The sequence below is a fragment of the Chinchilla lanigera genome, unplaced genomic scaffold (assembly GCF_000276665.1).
Source record: "Chinchilla lanigera isolate Chin_1 unplaced genomic scaffold, ChiLan1.0 scaffold00048, whole genome shotgun sequence".
Classification (NCBI taxonomy): Eukaryota; Metazoa; Chordata; class Mammalia; order Rodentia; family Chinchillidae; genus Chinchilla; species Chinchilla lanigera.
In genome coordinates this window covers 2,558,581-2,581,778 of record NW_004955449.1, presented here as the reverse complement: position 1 = coordinate 2,581,778, position 23,198 = coordinate 2,558,581, and the positions used below count along the sequence as shown (strand labels likewise).

Below are 23,198 nucleotides of genomic sequence, written 5' to 3'. Positions count from 1 at the left end.
CCGAGCTGGGCTCGGCCGAGGGCCTGGGTGTCACCTTCGGATTCTGCAGAGCGATGGGAAATGCAATCGACCGATGATTGCGTCGAACTGGCACGCACGGTGATAGGAAAAACAAGTTATCGCCGGCCCAGTGTTTCTTTAGAATGTTTTCCCTGACAGTGCCCTGAGAGCGTTTGCATCAGCTGCCCGTTCGTTTCAGCAGCAGCGCGTGAGTCTTGAGCATGTATAAAGTGCACTAGTACAAGGGGCCGTGGGTTCACCACTTCGCACCTTGGTTTTTTCTGGAGCAGATTGCACAAGGAATTGCAGTTAGCCGTTTGCCTTGACTTCTCATGTGAGGGTGATGGGGGAAGTACCCTAACCAACGCGCAGAGTGTTACAGTTCGAGTAGAAGTTATCTTCCCCATGCTACGTGCTATCACGTCACTGCCATGCATTGCTGGTTGGTTTGAAAGAGAACACCATGGCAGGCAGCTTTATTTTAAAACTGTGGATTACGGTGGTGAGGTTTGGGGATTTTTATTTGTTTTTGTTTTTTGCTTTTGATTTTTTTTTCAGCTCAAAGCCCTTGCTTTTGTTTTTACTTTAAAATGATTATAATGTAGTGAAGGGCGGAATTTAACCTCGTTCATAGGCATTTCCTGAAACTTTCTCAAGTGGATGTTTTACGTTATTGCCATAATTTCTGTCTTGGTAGTCTAGTTTTTGCTAAGGTTGTGTCTGGTAAAGCAACATGACTGAATTTGTCTGAAATGAGTTGGTGAAATAATAGGACATTTTGGTTTAGCTTTAAGGGCAGCTGCCATGTACATTTTATATCTAGTCTGCTTAGCATCCTGATTCAGAGTGGAGAAAGGGCCCGGTGCCTTTTTAGCAATCAGACAATTGAGTAGATATTCCTTGAAGGTGGTTGAAGAACAAGCATTGGGGGGTTTTGTGTGTGTGTGTGTGTGTGTGTGTGTGTGTGTGTTTTCTTTCTGTTGTTTGAAAGCTTTTCTCTGCACTTATTCTCAACTCATGGAAATCAGTCTTAATGGTGCTATATGGTGAATTTTCCTTTGCACAGGTGAGAGTTTTGCTGTATCTTAGGTGTTCACTTTTTATAAACCTAATGTTAGGAAACAGACTTTTTTTCAATGATAGTAGCAACAGGACACATAGGACAGGCCTTTTCAGGTTCTATTACTGGTCCCTGAGTCTTACTCAGGCATGCTCATGTCATGTTAGTTTTAAAGTAGGTTGTAAGAATGGAAGTAAGCGAAACAGAAGAATCTGGAGAGTTTTCTTTATTTTTTTCCTTGTAATATTGGGGAGCTGTACCTTTGCACTGAGCAACATCCTCAGTCTCCATCTTCTCTTAAATTTTTTAGTTTTTGACAGAGTTTTTCTGAGTTGCTCAGGCTGGGCTGAAATTTGTGATCCTCCTGGCTCAGCCTCTCAAAGAGTGTTGGGATTACAGGCATGCTTCTGTATCTGAGCCCACCATGCCCAGCTGAGCATATCTTATTTGCCATCCAGAGCCCTGAAGTTATCAGGAATTGGAAGGTCATTGTGGATTTACATTAACTTTAGAGATTGGCTTATCTCATCTCTCCTCTTTTAGGCCTGGACTTAGTGTTAGAGTTAGTATCTTTGCCTACTGGTCTCCTCTGGTCGTCATGGTGGTCATATCACGCTGGATTTGCTGGGTTAACTCCCCCTGTATTTCTCCCTCTTTCCTGGCTTCTGTTGCATTATAGCTTCTACTTAACTAATTTTCTCACTGTTTTGGTTTCAGGATCAGGGAATGCTTGTGAAAAGACCTCATTTATGTTTCTTCGGCAAGAGTTGCCTGTTAGATTGGCAAATATAATGAAAGAAATAAGTCTCCTTCCAGATAATCTTCTCAGGACGCCATCCGTTCAACTGGTACAAAGCTGGTAAGATTCCCATGTTTTGTTTGCAGTTTCAGTGGAACTCTGGACTTCATTCAAGGTTAAAACGAATGCTTATTTTACTTTCCAGTAGAAATTAAGGTAATGACCGCAATCCTGTGCTGTGCGCACGTGTATGTACACATGCACGTGTACCTAGGCTTGGCCTGTGTGTTAGCTAGGATTGTTCTCTCGCTCCTGGACTTTACCACTTCTTAGTTTTGAAAAAACCAAACAGACCCATGTGAAAATATGAACAGTAAATTGAAGCTTTGTTATTAAATCTGAAGGGATGTTATATTTTGATATAAGAAAAAATCTACCATTTGATGGTGGATATTTATATATATTACCTTTAATTGCTCAAGAACCCTGCTCTATAGGTAGCATTAACTCTGTTTTACAGATGAGGAAACTGAGGCACCTGAAGGTAAAGTCCTTTGCCTAAGGCAATAGTGTACACCACTGATACTGGAGCTAGGATTCAGACCCATGTTTGTCTTTGTTATACCATATTCTCATGGGATTGATGAAATGTATTCAAGATTCTACATATTCTTTATAAATGGAATTTATTTTATTGAAGTGTATCTTTTTACAATCACAGAAATTAAAACTTTTATTCCTCTGTTCTAATATATATTTATTCTACATTGTAATGCAGTTCAGTGTGCTATTTAAATATGTACATACAGCATGCACTGATCATATTTGTCCACTTTAAAATAGATAGAAGTTAATGGAATAGTATAGAAACCGATTTCCCACAAATTATAGGAAGTGTCTTTTTTGAGACAGGGTTTCACTATGCAGTTGAGGCTGGCCTCGAACTCGAAATATTCCTCCTGCCTCAGCCTCCCAAGTGCTGGGATTACAGGGGTGTGCCACCATGCCCGGTTTAAGAAAGGTCTTAAGAGTGTACATTCATATGTGGCCACTTATTTACAGCTATTATTAATGCCATTACATTAAGAAGTATTCTTTTAAGGGGGCTGGGGATTTAGCTCAGTGGCAAAAAGCGCCTGCCTGGCAAGCGCATGGTTGTGAGTTCGGTTCCCGGTACCGGAGAAAAACCAAAAAACAAAAACAAAAACAAAAACAAAAACAACAAAAAAAAGAAGTATTCTTTTAAGCGCTATAAAGTAAAAGAAAAAAGCTGTTCAGAATTAAGTCTTATGTGGACGTATTTTACTAGAAGACATTTTCTAATTATGATTCATGGAGATGTACTTTTCCTTTTGTGGGTGGTAGAGTTTGTGAGAGAAGCTGTTCTAACATCAGTTTAAAAAATGAGCAAAAGAAGTAGTATGACTGTACATGTATGATAATCAGATGCTATCTAGTCCAAGTGTGGAGCAATTACAAATGTGGCAAAGGTGAGAGGCATTGTTTTGGAGATTGATGGAATATAAAAAAGAAAACACAATTTTCTGAGGATATTTTTTCCAGTTTGTTAAAATTGTAAATAGCATATGGTGTTTTAAAAAATCTGGTCTTGCCTAGTACAGGATAAGTATTCAGAAGTATTTCTTAAAGAGCAGAGCATACTTTTTCTTGCCTCTGAAGAGACTGTTAATGGTTAAAGTAGAACCACAGCTACTAGAGTCACTTGACTTGAAATGCAGGGAGACATACTGCTTGTCAGAAATAGCTTTTCAAACCAACATGTGACTTTACAGATTTTAAAATTACTTTCATTGGTCCTTTATGCCCAATCAGTTAGGACAGTGGTAGATAAAGTGCTTACAGACTAACTAGCTAGGGAAGAGTTAGGCAACTGTTTAAGAGGGTAACTCAGTGGTTCAGAATTTTTAGCTCTGGACCCTGTAGTGGCTGGATAACCTTGAGAAAGTCACTTGGCCTTTTGTTGTTTTTGTTACCTTGGGTTGTTACATCGGAATGTTACACATTTATTGGATTGTCTTTAAAGGGAGTGGCAAAACTTCATGTTTTTAAACGTGATTTTGTCCTGAAAATAGTGTACAGCAGAAGTTCTTTTGTTGCGCTTTGCCACCTTGGATTGTAAGGTACTGAACACCTACATTTTCATGATTATTGTACTTTTATTCAGTTCTGTTTAAAAGAACCATATGATAGATTGCAGGTTTTCAATAAATCTTCATTGACTAGACATAAACATGTAAAACTATGCTTTTAAGGTACAAACTTTTGCAAATCCTTCCACTTTTAACATTTTTGAGATAGAGTCTTGCTGAATCATTAAGTTGCTGAAGCATGGCTCAAACTCATGATCCTCCTGCCCCCTCACTTCCCTCTCTGCTAGGATTATGGATATGAGAGATTAAATTTAGAGTCTTAGAGCCTGGTGGAGTGGCCTCCTCATTTTACTAAGACTGAGAAAGTCGTTTGTCTAAGATGATGCAGTGGTGACAGATTGAATTTTCATAGTAATCATTATTTATACCATAAAATATAGTAGAGTTTTAAAGATTTAAAAACTAGTTTAGGATAAAGAGTTTAAAACTCCTACATCATATTTGACCTATACTTTTGCTTATTTGTTTATTTTTGTCTTTTTGAGACAGGGTCTTGCTATGCAGTTCAGGCTGGCCTTGTGCTCACTTTGTAGCCTAGGCTGGCCTCGAACTCACAGTGATCCTCGTGCCTCAGCCTCCCAAGTGCTGGGATTACAGGCATGCACCACCACACCTGGCTGACCTGTACTTTTAAAGGAAAAAAATGTACTTCTACTGCCTTGTGCCCAAGATTTTGCTTAAAAATAAATGGCTATAAAAATCCTACCTTGGGGCTGGGGATTTAGCTCAGTGGCAACGCGCCTGCCTGGCAAGTGCAAGGTCGTGAGTTCGGTTCCCGGTACCGGAGAAAAACCAAAAAAAAAAAAAAAAATCCTACCTTACTCTCTGGAGGCTTAGGCAGAAAGATTGCCATGAGTTCAAGACCAGCTTGCACTACATTGTGTGAGACCCTGTCTCAAAAAAAAAGCAAAACAATCCTGCTTCAACTGCTAATTTGTAGCAGTATTCTAAATTTAAAATTATAAACTGTTTAAAATAACCTTTGAGTTAATTTTCACAGTATTAAACTTTTGGAATACAAAAGAACAAAGTTAACCTTTGGATTTGTATCTTAGGTATATCCAGAGTCTTCAAGAGCTTCTTGATTTTAAGGATAAAAGTGCTGAAGATGCTAAAACTATTTATGAGTAAGTACGTTAGCTTACCATTCTGAACAGTATTACTAGTTTAAGCATTATATAAAATTATACTTTTCTAAACATTATATAAAAATTAAGTGTATTAAGCTGAATAGGGTTATTATCCTCAACAGAATTTTTGTATCTTTTAAGCATTATATAAAAATGTAAATGTATTAAACTTAAACCTGCTATTTGACCACATTACAGAAATTGATTAGTTTTTAAACTTCCACTACTTTAAGGAAATGGTAGTAGATGTATTTATATAAATGTTTCATGATCCTTTTTACTGTAAGGCAAAGTTCAAGTGTGATGATCCATGAGAATCTACAGGTGACAAGAACACCACTTGAATTGTAAACCTGGGGAGTATGTGTCTCTTCATCAGAGAGCCACCCTCAGCTCCTGTTAGTCATTTCCATATGGAAATACTGCACAAGTCATCAGTTTTTCTGTTCTTAGAGAAAGCTCCAAGTCTAGATTTTTAATGTGAAAGTCTCAATTTTAAAAGATTGGCAACTAATTACGGTCCTTTTGTTACACTGAAGGGCTATAAAAACATGACAGTGGATTTCTATCACCTGTGATCTGTAAGGTAAAGTATATAATACAACATAATTTCATAATCAGCATACTGAATTGATAAGACCAAGTGGTCACCTCAGGCAGTTACCTACTTATTCCAGTGAATGTTGCTCACAACAGAAAGGTCAGCTCTTGTCCGTAGAATGTCACCTATCTATTGGACTGTCTTTAAAGGGAGTGACAACACTTCATTTTTTAAACATAGTTTTGGTCTGAAAATAATGTATGTCAGAGTTTATTCTGGACATGGGTGTGGAGCAGACTGTACATGAGTGACGTTGTCTAATGATTAAAATAACAACTGAGGTAATGCATTTGTGCACAAAGAGAATAAGTGTCTTGAGGTCATGTAGCTAGCAAGAGGCAAGATTAGAATTTGGACTGAAGCATCCTTACTTAAAAGTAAATATTAGAACCCTCTGTAGAAGTGATAGAATATTCTAAAAACAGTCACTCAAAGCTGAACCTAGAAAATAAAGTGATCAGTCATGTAGAATAATCATTTTTTTAAGAGATGAAATAAAGAGGGACTAGAATTATAAATTTGTTGTTTTCGAGGAATTTTGTTGTTTGCATTTTGCTTTAACAGTTTGGTTTAGAAGGTAATTACAAAGTAGGAATTCCAGAAATGTTTTGAGTAGTGAAAACATTGGAATAAGTTAATAGACCTCAGGATACTAACTCTTACCTGGGAGAGTACTCATTTGGAAGTCCAAATTCTGATTGGTATGTGAAGAGACCAGTTTTTTCATAACTAAGGCTTGTTTCCTCTTTTTTTTTGGTTCCTTAAATTAATCATCCAGTGTCTACCTAGTGACAGAAATGGGAAGGCAGTCTGATTTGAAATTTTTTCTTTTAATAAAGTGGACACTTTTCTTCTGCCAGTTTGTAAACTTACAGGATGAATGAAATTAGTGTTCTTTTGTTACTTTTCTGTTCTAAGGGTGCTTTCTCTCTGTTCCAAAGCAGACAGGCTTTATTGTCTTACTCATCTTTACTCCTTACGGAGCATGTTTTCCCTAGAAGCCAGCGTTCTACCTTCTCTTACGCAGGATGTCCCTGGAATGCCTTCCTCAGAGTGAGTGCTGAGATGGCCTTGATTGAAAATGGCTAAAGGAAACTCTTAACATATTTATGATTTTGTTGTGTGGCAGCCTTACTTTTAGGAGTCTAAAAATTAAATTTTGAAAGTTTTATTTCAGAGGTCCTTATACCTTGGCATATTGTATGATATGAAGTATATTTAAGTACACAGAAGACATGCAGTGATGTTCATTTTATTGAGACAGGGGCTTGTCTTTTAAGCTTGATTAAGCTTATATTTTAGTATTAAGTTCTCTTGTCAAAATATTTGGCTCTTTGTACAAACAGGTTTGTTTAGCTTTACAGATACTGTGATACGAATCCGAAACCGACACAATGATGTCATTCCCACCATGGCCCAGGGTGTGATTGAATACAAGGAGAGCTTTGGGGTAGATCCTGTCACCATCCAGAATGTTCAGTACTTTTTGGATCGGTTCTACATGAGTCGCATTTCAATTAGAATGTTACTCAATCAGCACTGTAAGTGTTCTAAAATCAAGAGAGAAAGATAACTAAAATGTTGATGTATTTTAAATTTATTTAGAAAATTTCCCTTTAGAGAGAACATTTAGTGTTTTTTTTTTCTTGCTTATTAAGAAAAATAAATAGACTGCTGGTACAAAGGAGTATTTTTATTGAACATAAAAATGACATATTTATGCTTAAGGAAAACAATTGTTCTATTTGGCACCATTTGGAGAAATAATATATCTGGAAATGACAGGTGGATTCATTTTATGTTCTTTATCTTTTACTAGCCTTATTGTTTGGGGGAAAAGGAAGTCCATCTCATCGAAAACACATTGGCAGCATAAATCCAAACTGTGATGTAGTTGAAGTTATTAAAGGTAAACATATTTCTCCTTTCTAAAAGGAAATCAGAACTGTGGAGTGTTGTTTCTTGTGATTCAAACAACTATTTGTACTACTATGTATATAATGAGATGAAATGTGAGGAACAAATATATGGGTTTGAAAAGCCCTTTATAACATGAATTGTGCAGTATGTATAAGGTGAATGCTTTATTGATAAAATTCTATATTAGGAAAAGTTTTGTGATAGTTTTGGACTGTCTGTTCACTTAAAAAATTCATCTCTACACTCCAGTTTCTAATCACAGTTTTTGGCTTATTTTTCTTAAGCAATAATTCATAACAGTTTGATTTACATCTTTTCACACTTTTTTTTTGTTTATACCACATGTAGATATACACGTACAAATTGTTATTACATTTTTTTGTTTTTAGAAAATGAGTGCTTTATACAAGTTTGCAGACATCTTGCCATGTCAGTACATTTGAATATAATGGCAAGTTTTTTAGTGGCTGTGTAGAGTATATCAGTATGTATTAATCTATTCTCCACTGACGCACACTTAGTTTATTTTCTTTTTGTTTCTGTTACCAACAACACTGTAGTGAACATCCTTAAGTATATGCTGGTTATTACTAGTATTTTATAAGGCAGATTCCTAGAATTAAAAACATTCAAATGCATTGAAAATTTTTAATTAATAAATACTTTAAAAAAATTTCAGTGTATCTCTCAGTATTTTTATATATATTTTCTTTAGCCAGCTGTTTTTCTTTTGACATGTTTATGGTATCTTTTCCCATGTAATGTTTTTAATTTTTTATAGTTATAATCTTTCATTTTTCTTGTTATTAGGCTATTAGCCGTTATCCTGTTATTTTTAGAAAGACCTGCCTCAGACTAAGATCATTGAAGTATATTTTCTTCTATAGGGAGTTTTAAATTTTTATTTGTCAATACTATCTCTATCTCAACACATGAAGCAGAAGTACATTTGTTTAATGCTTTTTTTGTTTGTTTTAATTCACACTAGATGGCTATGAAAATGCTAGGCGTCTGTGTGATTTGTATTATATTAACTCTCCTGAACTAGAACTTGAAGAACTAAATGGTAAGCTTGATGTCTTTTCCTCAATGACTGGTATTATGACTACCTGAAAAGAAATCATAAGAGAACTTAGATTTGTTTTGATAGGAAAGGACATTTTCATCAACTTCTTCAGAGGACATTAATGCTAAAGAAGAGCAATTACGTTTTTTAAATATATTTTTTTCATAAAGACTCAAATTATATGTATATAATTTAATTGGAGTCCTTACAAAAAACTTTTTCTGTTCCATTTTCCTTATTTTTAATTGATAATGCTTATTCTTTGCTTAATTTTAATTTTCTGGATAGTCACAGAAAAAATGATGGTAAGGAACTTGACTTTTTTTTTGAGACAGGGTCTCACTATGCCGTTTGGGCTGGTTTTTAACTCACTATGTAGCCCAGGCTGACCTCGAACTCACACCAATCCTCCTGCCTCAGCCTTTTGAGTGCTGGAATTAGAGGCGTGTGTCCCCATACCTCGTTAAAATTGTTCAACTTTTATGTATACTTCAGTAATGTAAGGCTTACCCTTTTTTCTATTTCCTGAGTTGTAAGTCATTTTTTATTGATAAGGAATGAAAAGACTGGAGATGTAAAAGAGTAAAGAAAATAGATCCTCATCTTTTTGAGGATCTATTTCCCTAGTTATCTTTTCACTCTGACTAGTGCCTTTTGAATAAAAAAGGTTTTAGATGTCTAGAAAGGCGATTGATGAGTCTTATTGTTTCTCCTAGAGGTATGGTAGTTTCACAGAGATTAAGATATCAGAGGTTAAGGTGGGGATGAGTACCTGGAGTTGAGCCCATCTCCAGCCTGTTTTATTTTTATTTTTTAAATTTTGGGGCAGGGTCTTGCTAAATTACTAAGTGTCCCAGGTTGGGCTTAAATTTGTAGTTCTGCCTCTGCCTCTTAGAGTGCTGGGATTAGAGGCATACACCAACCTCCCTGGCTAAGAAGACATTTTAAAAAGTTGGTGGAAGAATAAAATTACAAAGAAGCTTTTACTAAGCTGTATTTAGGACTTTATAGTTAAAGAGCAGTAGAAACTACCAGTGAAAATAGAAATTCTAAAAAGAATCACAATGCACGGGTGGTAGTTTGGGAACATGAGCTGCTATGGGCATTTTCCAGTAGTCCCATTTGTGGTCCCAAGAGGGAGTTTATTCAGAGGAGAGTCTGATTTATTGGTCGAATTTAGTATTGATTTATTGGTTAAATTATTCTGAAGTATGATGAGTCTCATCCCTTTGCTATGCTGTAGATCTATTCTACATGCACACAGCCTACCATTCCCCACTCCCAGTGGAGTCTAGTAAATGTCTAGTAAATGTTTGAATATAGAATTAGTATCCCTTGAGAAACTGATGCTAGTTTAAAATTTTTTTGTTTTTTTATTTTGAGACAGGGTCTCACTGTGTAGTTAGGCTGGCGTTGAGCTTACAGTGATCCTTTTGCATCAGCCTCTTAAGTGCTGGGACTACCAGGGTGTGCCACCACACTGGCTAAATTTTCTTGAACTGAAATAAAAATAGACAATATTCCATCTAGGTGAAATATGCAGAAATTGGCTGTTTTAAAAAAATGTGTTAATGTGAATGAGACTGATTTATAGACTTTAAGACTTGTCTTTGGGAAATAAGATTCAATCAATGTTGAGTATCCTGTAAAAAGACTTAACATTATAGAGAAGGATGGGAGGATGTGTTGCTTAAATTGTCATGCCGGATTATGAGAAATGATCACAGGCTCTGGTCTTTCTCAATTATAAATGTTTATGAGTGTGGGGTTCAAACACTAGCACAGTAAAGAAATGGTATAGCAGTTCTTCCAAATAATACTGCCTTCCATAGTTAATGTTTTCTTTTCATCACTACACAATTTATTCTTAAAAATGCTTTACGCACATCTCTCTGTACTTTCATATTTTTCTCTTCTGCTCTGTAGCAAAATCACCAGGACAGCCAATACAAGTGGTTTATGTACCATCCCATCTCTATCACATGGTGTTTGAACTTTTCAAGGTTTGTAAAATAGTATTACATAACCTTTATCAGTCCCTTCTGAGGATAGGAATCTGGAAAGTCAGATATTCCTTGGGTTCTGTTTCATTAGAACATGCTGTTTCATGCCCTATCATGTCACGCTGCTGCAGAACAGCCTTTCATCAGTATGGTTGGACACCTCCATGTGCTGAGTTCAGGCTTCCACCCCACTGCACCCCACAGGGCTGGGATTGAACCCAGGCCCTTTGCACTGAGCTACATCCCCAACCCTTTTTAAATCTTTCATTTTGAGACAGGGCCTTACTGTGTGACAGAGTTACTCAGGCTGGGCTGAGATTCCCAATCCTCCTGCTTTTGTCTCCCAGAGTGCTGGGTTTGAAGCACCACTACACCTGGATGAAGTCAGGCTTTGAAGTCACAAAAGCTTTGACCTGTGTTTGAGTCTCACTTGTGTCAGTATGTATGTGACTTTGGGCAAGTTACTGAATCCCTCAGAACCTTAGTTTCCTTTTCTGTAAGGAAACTAACTACCCAGGGTTATTTATAAAGATTGAAGGTGGGTATGGTGGTGCATGCCTGTAATCTCAGCACTCAGGAGGCTGAGACAGGAGGATTTCTATGAGTTCGAGGCTAGCTTGGACTACATAGTGAGAACCTCTCTCAAAAAAAAAAATTGGAAGCCAGGTGTGGTGGCACACGCCTATAACCCTAGCACTCGGGAGGCTGAGGCAGGAGGATCATTGTAAGTTCGAGACCAGCCTGGGCTACAAAGTGAGCTCAAGGCCAACCTGAACTGTACAGGGAGACCCTGTTTCAAAAAAAAAAAAAAATTGGGAATAATGTACTAAATGTCTGAAACAGCAGTAACCCATTACAGGTGCTCAAAAAAGTTGTGGTATTTTTATAAACATATTTAAAGGAATGATTTCTACCTTTTTACCCGTGGGCCCCATTGATAAAACTGCCTTCTTTTGTTTTAAGAAAGTCATTCATATAAATTTACAGGGCTTCTGCATTATATCTGCTCTTTATGACATTTTTTGAAAACTAAATAAAATTATGTAGATATTGTTGAGAATATTTGTTTTTTTTTTCCTTCTAATGATGTTTGCTGGTGGGGTGATGAGTGGCATAGGTCCATTTGGCTGAAAACAACTGCCCTAAATTAGAAACCTGTAGAGTCATATTTTATTTATTGTGTCTTCAGCCAGCAGCAAATTAGAAGAAAGAAGAGATGGCTTTCCATCTAACAGTATAAATGAGAAATACACTGAAACTGACTGAATACCTCAAAAAAACAAGAGTTAAGAATGCTATTACTATTCTAAGATGGCAAAAATCCATCTAACATCTTCAAAAATCTGTCAAAATGATTAAATAGTGATTGAATTTAAAGTGTTAAAACTAATTTTTTCCTTAAAATTCCAATCACATAAAGGCCTTGTGCCCTGTAGTGGCAAATAAAAATGTTCCATAATCTTTAACATATTTTGCATAACCTTTGTAAGAGTGGCTTGCCTTTGGAGCCTGACTTTAAACTGCTTTGGTAGAAATGATGCAGACTCCTTGTTGGGTCTGTTCAGTCTTGAGTGATGTGCCAGGGCCACACTCTTGTTTCCAGATTCAGTCCTGACTTTTGCCTTTTTTAGTTCCTTTTTTTAAAATAGTGCTGGGATGGAACCTAGAGCCTCGCTCGTGCTGGCAAGTGCTCTTAACGCTGAGCTGTATGTACACTCCCTAGTAGTTGCATCTAGTCTTTGCTTCTACTCCAGTGCTGTGTGTCCTGTTATTGTTTAATGCTTACAGTATGTTGCCTTCGCACACCACATATCCTTTGGAAGTTGGTCAGAATAGTTTTAAAATGTAAATATTGTTAGTTACAAGTTAGCATAAATGATCATAAGTCCATTGCTATTAGTACCGCATGGAAAAATTTTTTTCTTGAAGAACTTTATCATAATCTGATTCTTTAAAAATAGAGCTGAAGATTACATTTTCAACATAAGTTTTGTCCATTATCAAAATTGTAAAGTGACAGAATTTTTTTGCTTTAATACTTTAAGTACTGTTACCAATGTTTAGAAGTTTACTTTTGGAAAACAGGCAGAATTTAGTTGGACTCTAAATCAGTATACCACATCCCTCAGTCCTCCTCCATTGTCTCAATTCTTACTCATAACTCTTTAAATATGGTTATAAGAATTATGATTCTTTAGCATTTTTCTTCAAATTTTTGAAATACTTAAATTCCCATAATGCGTATATATTTGAAAATTATAATTAATTTCTTTCTTTAAAAAGTTATTTTTAACATAACTCTAATATATTTCAGAATGCAATGAGAGCAACTATGGAACACCATGCTGACAAAGGTGTTTATCCCCCTATTCAAGTTCATGTCACACTGGGTAATGAGGATTTGACTGTGAAGGTAAACTTTTTTAAGCTAATGTACAGGCATTCATGGATAACCACATATATAATTTCTAGAAGACAATTCTCAGGGGAAAGAGAGCTAGTCTCTAATATATAAATACATTGCTTCATTTATGTGGCAGGTTATGGAATTATCTCCAGAGTCTGTTTCTATTTTGGTCCCTAATCCAAGTAAATCCTGAGCCAGACAATTCAAAAATAATCCTGAACAGCCACTATGATAAGTGAAATATTTGAATATTTGCAGTGTGATGAAGAGACTAAATAGTTTCTCATTTTTAAACATTACTTTTCCATTTACTTTTACTTTATCTCGCTTCTCATAACAGCTCCTTAGTTAGGAGTACAAGTAATTTTATCTTCAGTTTGGTGAGGGAACTAAGTGATCAGCTTTGAGTCACACCGGGAATATATGCCATGGGTTGTGAAATCCACCCTTTGACTGCCCATGGCAGTTTCTTTTAAAAATATAGTGGTGTTTCTCTTCTTAAAATAATCAAATAAAGAAAAGAAAATAAAAATCAAATTTGTTGGTTCCTGTCCATTTATGACTGTTACTTCTTAGAGATAATCCTTTGATTGTGTCTTGTGGTAGTTAAGGTCTTCTGAGTAGTCTTCTAATATTGCTATTTTTGACATTTTCACATTTCAGATAGCAAATGTTAGCTTTCTCTAAATAGAAGCTGAGGAATTAAAGCACCTGAGGTGTCCAATAGAGCATGTGTTCCCCTCCTCCCACCCCACCCCCAAGCGCCATGTTTTTCCATGCACTGTTCCACTCACTATTTTCCTAGTATTAAAGTTTACACATAGATTTATAGGTTGAAAATCTTGCAGAATTTTGAAAACACCTACTGCTATTCCATTTCTTAAAAACAGGCAATTCAGTGGTTTTTAGTATTTTACAGAGTTGTGCAACCATTACTACTGTCTAATTTTAGAACATTTTTATCACTCTCCAGAAATATTTCAAAACCCATCAATAGTTACTCCCTATTTTTCCCTCTTCACAGCCCTTGGCAACCACTAATCTGCTTTCTCTCTGTGGATATCCCTGTTCTGGGCATTTCATCTGAATACAATTTTATATAACTGCAGTATATCTTTTGTGACTCTTTCCATTTAGTGTAATGTTATAGCATGTATAATAGTTCATTTCTTTTTGTGGATAATAATATTCTGTTAGATGCATATAACATTGTGGTTATACACTTCAATTTATGGGCATTTCCTTTGTTTTTATTTTTTGGTTATTGTGAGTAACATTGCTATGAACACATTTAAGTTTTTGTGTGAGCATAAATTTCTGTCCTCTTAGGGATATATGTAGGAATTGAACTGCTAAACAGCGTGTAGCTGTTTAACATTTGAGGAACTTTAAAATTATTCACTAAGTTGACTGCATCCTTTTGCATTGTATTATCAATATATAAATTTTCTAGTTTTTCCACATCCTTTTCAGCACTTCTAATTCTCTCTTTTTTATTATAGACATTTTTGTGGGTGTGCATTGGTATGTGATTGTGGGTTTTGATTCACATTACTCTAATACTAGGCTGATATTGTCTGTCTTTTCACTTACTAATTGGCCTTTTCTAAATATATTTTTTTTTAAGGAGATGTGAATTAAGATTCCTTGCACAGTTGTGAGCTATTTGTCTCTTGATATTTGAGCCATAATAATTCTCTCTTTATATTTACTGTATATGTATGCATATGACATATGTTTGTATATATTCATATTTATACATACACTTAGTGGATACTAGTCCCTAATGAGATATATGTTTTGCAAGTGTTTTTTTTTTTTTTTGGTTTTTCTCCGGTACCGGGAACCGAACTCACGACCTTGCACTTGCCAGGCAGGTGCTTTTGCCGCTGAGCTAAGTCCCCAGCCCCTGCAAGTGTATTCTATTCAGTGAATTTCTTTTTACTTTTTGCAGGGTGTGTGGCCCAAGGGGTCTTGACAGTGCCTTTTAAAGCACAAAGTTTTTATTTTTGAAAAAGTCCAGTTCTGTTTTTTTTTATTGCTTGTACTTTTAGTGTCATAGCTAAGAAATCACTGTCTGCTCAAAAGTGTCAAAAACTTATGCCTATGTTTCCTTCTGAGGTCATAGTTTTACTTCTGACATTTAGGTTTTTGATCCATTTTGAGTTAATTTATATATATGGCTCAAAATGGAGGTCCATCTTTATTCTTTTGCATGTGGGTATCCAGCAGTCCCCATTTGTGGAAAAATTATTCTTTTCTCATTGAATTGTCTTGTCACCATTGTCAAAGATCCATTGCTCATAAATATATAAGGTTTATTTCCAGGTTCTCAATTCTGTTTCATTAATCTTGTCTCTCCTTACACTAGTACTTATTCCTGTCTTGATTATGGTAGCTCTAAGTTTAGAAATTGGTTAAGTATGTGTCTTTCAACTTGATTCTTTTTTTTCTTTTTCAAGAGTGTTCTGGCTGTTGTGGGTTACTTGTATTTTCATTTGACGTCCAGGATCAGCCTGTTAATTTCTATAAAAACATCAGCTAGAACTCTGATGGGCATTAATTTTTGGAAGTATCACCATATTGTTCTTCTTTCCTCTTACTTGGACTTTTAAAAATTTTGTCAACAGCATTTGTGACTTTTACTGTATAGTCTTACATATCATTTATAAACTTTTCCCTAAGTATTTTTATTCTTTTTGATGCTATTAGAAATAGAATTGTTTCCTTAAATCCATTTTCAGATCATACATTGCTAGTGTATAAGAATATCATTTATTTTTTGCACACTGACCTTGTATTCTACATCTTTGTTGAGCTTTGCTTATTCTAATAATTTTTTTTGTGGATTAGTTAAGATTTTCTGTGCACATGTCCTCTGCAAATAGAAATAATTCTACTTTTTCTTTTACAGTCTAGATTTTCTTATCTTGCCTAAATAGTGTAGCTAGAATCTTTAGTACAATATTTAGGAGAAGTAAGTGGTAAGAGACATCTTTGTTTTTTTTCTTGATTCTAGGAGAAAGTTTTTAGTCTTCTCTTAAGCCTATTAACTATGGGTTCTTCAGTTACTCTTTATCAGGTTGAGGGAATTTGCCTGTTCTGTTTATTGAGTGTTTTATCGTGAAAGAATGTTGAGTTTTGTCAAGTGCTTTTTTGGCAAAGATTGAGATGATTGTGTGTCTTTTGTTATTTATTAATTGAGTATTATATTGATTTTGTTTGTTGAGTAACATTGCATCTTAGGGATAATCTCACTTTTATAAGGTCTATGTTGGTTTGTTGAGGATTTTTACATTGATATTTATAAGGTATGTTTATTGGTGTGTAGCTTTTGTTTCTTGTGATATGTTTGATTTTGGTATTAGGGAAACACTGGCCTTAGCGAGTGAATCCTGTTTTGCATTTGGAAGGGTTTCTGCTTTCAGTGTTTGGTGGATACCTCAGGGAAGCCTTCTGGGCCTGAGCTTATCTTTGTGAGATTTTCAGTTACTAGTTCATTCTCTTTATTTGTTAAATATTTGACTTATAGATAGATATTTTTAGATATAAATAGATTTGTTATCAATGTGTTTGAATGTTCTGCTTTATCCTAAGTCATTTATTTTAGCGTGTGTCTTTCTAGGAATTTGTCCATTTCATTAACTAATTATTGTATACAGTTATTCATAGTATTCATTAATAATCTTTTTTATTTGTGTAAGATTAATAGTGATGTCCTCACTTTCACTCTTGCTTTTAAAAAATTTTTAACAATACATTAAATTGTACACATTAATAGGATGTTTCATAGTGTTTTGATACATGTATAAATTATATCATGTTTAAATTCAAGTAAGCATATGTGTCACCTCAAACATTCATTTCTTTATGATGAAGTCATTCAAAAATCATTTCTTTTTCTTTTTTTTCCTTTTTTTGTCTTTTCTTCCGGTACCAGGAATCAAACTCATGACCTTGCACTTGCCAGGCAGGCACTTTGCTGCTGAGCTAAATCCCCAGCCCCCCCAAATAATTTCTTGTTCTGTAAATCCAGTACATTATTGTCACCAATAATCACCTTTTATTACTAATTTTATTAATTTGAGTTTTCTCCTTTTTTTTGGTTAGTACAGTTAAAGATTTGTCAATTTTGTTAATCTTTTCAGAGAACTACCTTTTAACTTCATTGATTTCTGTCATTTTCTATTCTGTTTTATAAATTTCCACCATCTTTTTTTCCTCCCTCCTACTTATTTTAGTGTTTGCTCTTTTTCTAATTTCTTACTTTAGTTTATGCATTTGAGATATCTTACAGCTGTAAACTCTCCTGGAAACATTGCTTTCTTTGTTTTAGAAGGGTTTTTTTTGTTGTTGTTTATTTATTTATTTTTTCTTTTTGAGACAGGGTTTCAAAAGTTCAGGCTGGCCTTGAACTCATTTTGTTGCCCAGCTGGCCTTGAACTCTCAACTATCCTCATGCTTCAGCCTCCTGAGTGCTGGGATTACAGGCTGTCTTGGTTACTTTTCTCTCATTGCTGGGACAAAATACCTGATGCCCAAAATTAAGGAAGGAAAGGTTTATTTTGCTTACAGTTTGTGGAGGTTTCAGTCTGTACTTGGCAAGTTACAAGGCAGAGTGGCACATGGCAGAGGGCTGTAGCTCATGGCGGCAGAACACAGCAAAGCAACAAACACACACAAGGGAGGAAATGGCCAGAAGCACCCTCTTCCTCTCCCTTACAGATGTAAACTATCCACCCCAGGGCAGGTGTAGCTCTCACACCCATAATCAGTCAAACTGTAAAGGCCTGCCCCATGGCCACATGAGGCTTTGGGGGGACACCCAGACATAAACCATAACACAGGCATATGCCCCCATGCCCCGCCGGTTTTGTTTTGTTTTATTTTGTTTGTGCGGGGGATGGAATGCAGGACCTTGTCTGTGTTAAGCTTAACCGTGTTCTACCACTGAGCTATTCTCCTAGCCTTTTATAAGCCCTTTTTTCTGTTTTGTTTTCATTTTCAGCCATCTTGAAGTATTTTGTAATTTTCTTTGTGATTTCCTGTTGGACCACTGGTTATTTTGGAGATTTGTTTAATTGCCACTATTTGTGAATTCCTCACATTTTCTTCTATTATTAATTTCTAATTTCCTACCATTGTGGTTGGAAACATATTTATATGATTTCAGTCCTTTTACATTTGCCAAGGTTTGTCCAATGGCCTGACATATGGTCTGTCTTGGTGAATGTTTCATGTTTACTTAACAAAAATATATGCTCTGCTGTGTTTTGGTATAGTGTTCTGTATATAACCATTGGGCTTTATTGATTTATAGTATTTTCATGTCTTCTGTTTCCTTATTGATCTTTTGTCTAGTTGTATCCATTGTCGAAAATATGGGGTTGGTGAATCCAAATGTTATTATCTATTTTTCCTTTCAATTTTGTTGGTTTTTATTTTGTGTATTTATGAGCTCTTTTCAGTGCATGTGTTTCTAATTGTTATACTTTCTGCTGTAATGACCTTGTATTATTATAAAATGGCCTTCTTTGTCTGAAAGTATATTTCATCTGAATTACTGTAACCACCCTAGCTCTCTTTGATTTCTGTTTTCATGATGCATCCTTCAAACTTTTATTTTAAACATGTTTGCATCTTTGAATCTACAGTGCATCTCTTCTTGACAGTATATAAATTTTTAAAAATCCACTCTGTTAATGTTTGCCTTTAATTGAAGTGTTTGTCTTAGAGATTACAATTAACCCCTTAATTTATAACAGTAGTTCAGATTGTGCCAGCATAACATCAGTAGTATATACAGACTTTGCTTCTATGTACATTTGTTTGTCCTCCCATTCTTTGTGCTGTTATTGTCGTGTATTTATACATTGTATGCCATTCTACACAGATTCATAATTATTGCTGTATATCAGTTATGGCAAACCTTTTAAAGTTTTCATTGATAACAAACAACCCACTGTGGCGCATGTGCCATAGTTTGTCACCACTGCTCTATATACAGTTGACTTAAATCTGGAGAAAAAAGTTACAAATAAAACACACATATTCTATCTTTTGTATTTACTTGTGCAATCACTTTCTTTGGTGCTCTTTAATCTCTTAGTGTGGATTCAGTTTACAGTCTAGTGCTTTCTGTTTTTGCTTGAGACTAAATACTGTCAGTTGATTTATCTTGGTTGTCACTGATTCTTTCATCTGCATGCTCAGATCTGTTGAGCCCCTGTGGTAAACTTCTCATTTGAGTTATTGTACTTTTCAGCACCAGAATTTTGATTTGGTTCTTTTATATATAATTTCTACTTTTTAAATGCAGTATGATAACTGTGTCATTTCATTTTCTACAATTTTAGTTACCTGTGGTCAGTTGTGGTCTGAGATTATTAAATGGCAGATTCCAGAAGTAAACAATCTGTAAGTTTTAAATCACATGTTATTCTGAATATCATGATGCGAGCTCACACCATCCTTCCCTTCCTGGACCAGCCTAACCCACATGCCCAGAAAATGCATCATCCCTTTGTCCAGCACATCCATGCTGTATACAGACACTACTCACCTGTACTCACTAAGTATCTGTCTTGTGCATCAGATCAGATGTTGCAGTGTGGCAGTCCTTCTGTTCCAGTAGTCCTTATCTTAGTAATGGCCCAAGGTGCCAGAGTAGTGATGTAAATGAAGCACCAGGGCATGAAACCTGGAAGGACAGATTAATTTTCATACTGTGTGGCAGTGCTGCGTGGCATATGGGAATAACTACTATATATAGTAGTACCTCAGTGTTTTCATTAACTGGTTCCAGGAGGTATGATAAATACCGAAAACCAAACAAAATATTTTGACTGGAAAGGGTAACAAGTCACAAGGCAGTCAGCACTGGCAAGTTCTAGCTGGTGCTTCAAGTAGCAAACAAATGGTGAGTATAGGGACAAAATTTTCATGTGGAAATGCATCAAGTACCAAATTTGATGTGTTTCAAAGTGGTGGAGTACCAGCGTGCTCTGTAGTGTAAGGCATCCAGTGGGGCTCTGAGATATGTATCTTTTATTGTTATATCATTCTATTCTCTATTCAGTAAGATGTCATCCTCAAATTTCCTTTCGTTCTTTGAACATACTTTAAAATAGCTATTTTAAAGTCTTTATTTACTTAATCTGAATTACCTCAAATATAGCTTTTTTACTGATTGAATCCCCCTTCATTTATGGACTGAACTTCCTTATCTGTCTCCATATCTCATAATTTGAACTGATTCAGTAAGTCCATATTTTGTGTGTGTGGCCACTAAAGTCTGTACTCTTTCAGCTAGAGGTCAGTTTATGATTAGGCTGAGATTTCCTTAAATGCTTGGAGCCAGTAAGTCTCCCAGCCTTTGCCAAGGGATTGTGCAGACAGGAGCAGACCTTCAGCACTCAGCCAGGCAGTTGACAACTCTGCTTTCCCATTTAGATAGATTCTGCTTGCACAGAGCCTCAGTGCTAGTTAGAATGGAGAGTTTAAGGCAGTGGTGGCTAACCTATGATATGCATGCTGCCGTGGGCTGTTTATATCATTGAAAACTCTAAAAGGTTTACCATCACTGGTTGAGGGTCTTCTCAGGTCTGTCCTGAACTTGACTATAGCCCTGGACATGAGTATGGCCTAGATTCTCAAGATATCTGAGCTTTTCAAAACCCCTATGACCATCTCATTCCCTCCCTTTTCCTGTTAAGCACTTAGGTTAGCAATATCATTTGCCTTAGCTTGTCCATTGCCTCAGGCAGCCTTCAAATTAATCCATCCCTTCTAATTGACTTGACAGATGTTTCCAGGGATGGGGGTAGGTATGTGACTTTTTAACTGGGAGGCTTAGGAGTCTGGACCAAATAGCCGTCCCAGTGACTAGATACTTAGTTTCACACTGATGGCATGAGATTGAGGAGGGGCGAAGGATGAAAACAGAATTAAGATACCACAAAGCACATAGGTCTTACAGATATTCAATAGTTTTTCTTGAATAAGTACTTTCCAAATAGCTGTGAATCTGGTTAATTTTGAATTCTGACAAAGCTGATTCTGATGATTTTTACCTTTTTCTCGATGCTTTGTTAGAGAAGAGACCTTTTAGAGGTTCTTTCTGTTATTTGCTAATGACACTCAGGCTATTCCTTGTGAACACTTACGTTTATTACCACTCTTCTTTGTATACTGTAGCAGTTTTAGGTGTCTGGCTTTGTTTAATTGAAGTTCTTTTTTTTTTTTTTTTTTTTTTGGTACCCGGAGTCGAACTCATGACCTCAGGCTCACCAGGCAAGAGCTTATGCCACTGAGCTATATCCCCAACCCCTTAGTTGAAGTTCTTTTGTTTTTGTTTTTGTTTTTCCAGTACCAGAAATCAAACTCACAACCTTGCACTTGCCAGGCAGGCACTGTGCCGCTGAGCTAAATCCCCAGCCCCCCTTAATTGAAGTTCTTAAGATGTTTTTATAGGTGATATTCTGACATAGTGCTATGATTTGACTGATCTTTCCTTACCTACTGGGCTGGGCCCTTTAAGGTGTCCCTTATTTCCTTCCCACTGTTTTATTCTCTTTCTGGTTGTTACATCAGAAGGATGTTGGGCTTCGTGAAATCATCCTTTGTTTTCTCTTATCTTTTTATTCTGTTTTTTAATCTGTAACTTTTTATTCTGTTCTGTGACTTTAAATTCCTAGACCATCTATTGAATTTTTATTTGCACTATCTTATTATAAATTTCCAAGAACTCTTATTTTAATTATCCCTTTTCATAATATTCTGTTCAGCTTTTATATTATTGCTCTGAGGATATTAATTTTTTAAAAAATTAATTTGTCCAATTGTACTGTTTCCTCTGAGTTTTTTTTTTGTTGTTGTTGTTCCTTACTGCTCATTTAAGAGTGATGGTGAGGCACAAAGAAATAAATACACACCATACTGTCTGTTTGCTATCAAAGTAATGAGACTATGTGTGTCACTTCTTTTAACCTAAACACTATGTTTTTATTTTTTGATTATGTCAGCTACTGGCCCACTGAGATTTACTTGATTCAGAATAAGTCCCATATCTTCCACTTTGACGCTTATGTCTCGCTGCTGCGTCTGCTTTCTTGCATATTTTCCTCTTGTGTGTTGGTGGACTTTAACATGCTGATCTGTTGCTACCTTCCATTGCCTGCGTCCTCCATCATCCCATGGATCCAGGTTTATTGAGCCCGCAGGCATTCAGCATAGATCCCTTCTGTGGTGATGGGCTGGTTTTGCTTAGGGACTTTGTCCATTTTGTGTAAAGAAAATGTTCATAATAACCCAACAATTCCACTATTACATTTTCCCTCCAAAGGAATGAAAACATACTCAAGCAAAAGCTTATACATGAACGTTTTTATTACCACTGTCATTATAGCCAAATAAACAAGACAGATATCTATCAACTAATGAATAGGTAAACAAAATTTGGTTCATTCATACAATGGAACATCGTTTGACCATAAAAAGATTAAAGTATTGATATATGCTATAAGATGGATGTTATAACATTGAAAACATTCTACATGAAAGAAGCCAGCTGCAAAAGACTATGTAGGATATGATCCATTCATATACTAAAATGTTCAGAATATACAGGAACAAATATATAGGTACAGAAAGCAGATTAGGGTTCTATAGAAGGTGATGAAAATAGTCTAACATTGACTGTGGTAGTGAGTCCACATATCTGTGAATATATTAAAAACCATCAAGTTGTATACTGTACTTTAAATGTGTAAGTTGTATAGTAGGTAAATTATATCTCAGTCAAACTGTCTAAAGTAGAATAGAAAGTCATGTTAGGGTTTGAAGACTGTCCCAGAAGCCACTGTAGAAACCCTGTCTGTACTGAATGGTGCCTCCACCCATTGAGCCATGGCTCCTGCTCCTCACAGCCAAGGTCTGGTGAACATCACCTTTTTTTTTTTTTTTTTTTTTTTTGGTCTTTTTGAGACAAGGTCTCGCTATGCAGCGTTTGCAGTTGCTAGGCAGGCACTTATGCCACTGAGCTATATCCCCAGCTCCACCCTCTTTACATGTGAAAATCTTGCATTCTTTCTCTTCCTTAGA

General features: G+C 35.9%; 1 protein-coding gene across 5 annotated transcripts in view; it reads left to right on the top strand.

The window, feature by feature from the left end:
• Window positions 1-23,198, top strand: part of Pdk1 (pyruvate dehydrogenase kinase, isozyme 1) — a 35,613-nt gene that overhangs the window by 624 nt on the left and 11,791 nt on the right. For 4 of the 5 annotated variants that reach the window (XM_005393211.2, XM_005393210.2, XM_005393209.2 and 1 more), the window contains exons 2-8: window positions 1,778-1,919; window positions 5,026-5,097; window positions 7,058-7,242; window positions 7,521-7,610; window positions 8,610-8,687; window positions 10,614-10,690; window positions 13,005-13,103. In XM_005393211.2, the coding sequence (XP_005393268.1) occupies window positions 1,778-1,919; window positions 5,026-5,097; window positions 7,058-7,242; window positions 7,521-7,610; window positions 8,610-8,687; window positions 10,614-10,690; window positions 13,005-13,103 (743 nt within the window). Of the gene's footprint in view, window positions 1-6; window positions 209-1,777; window positions 1,920-5,025; window positions 5,098-7,057; window positions 7,243-7,520; window positions 7,611-8,609; window positions 8,688-10,613; window positions 10,691-13,004; window positions 13,104-23,198 lie in introns of those variants that run through there. The other variant, XM_005393212.2, reaches the window with a different exon arrangement.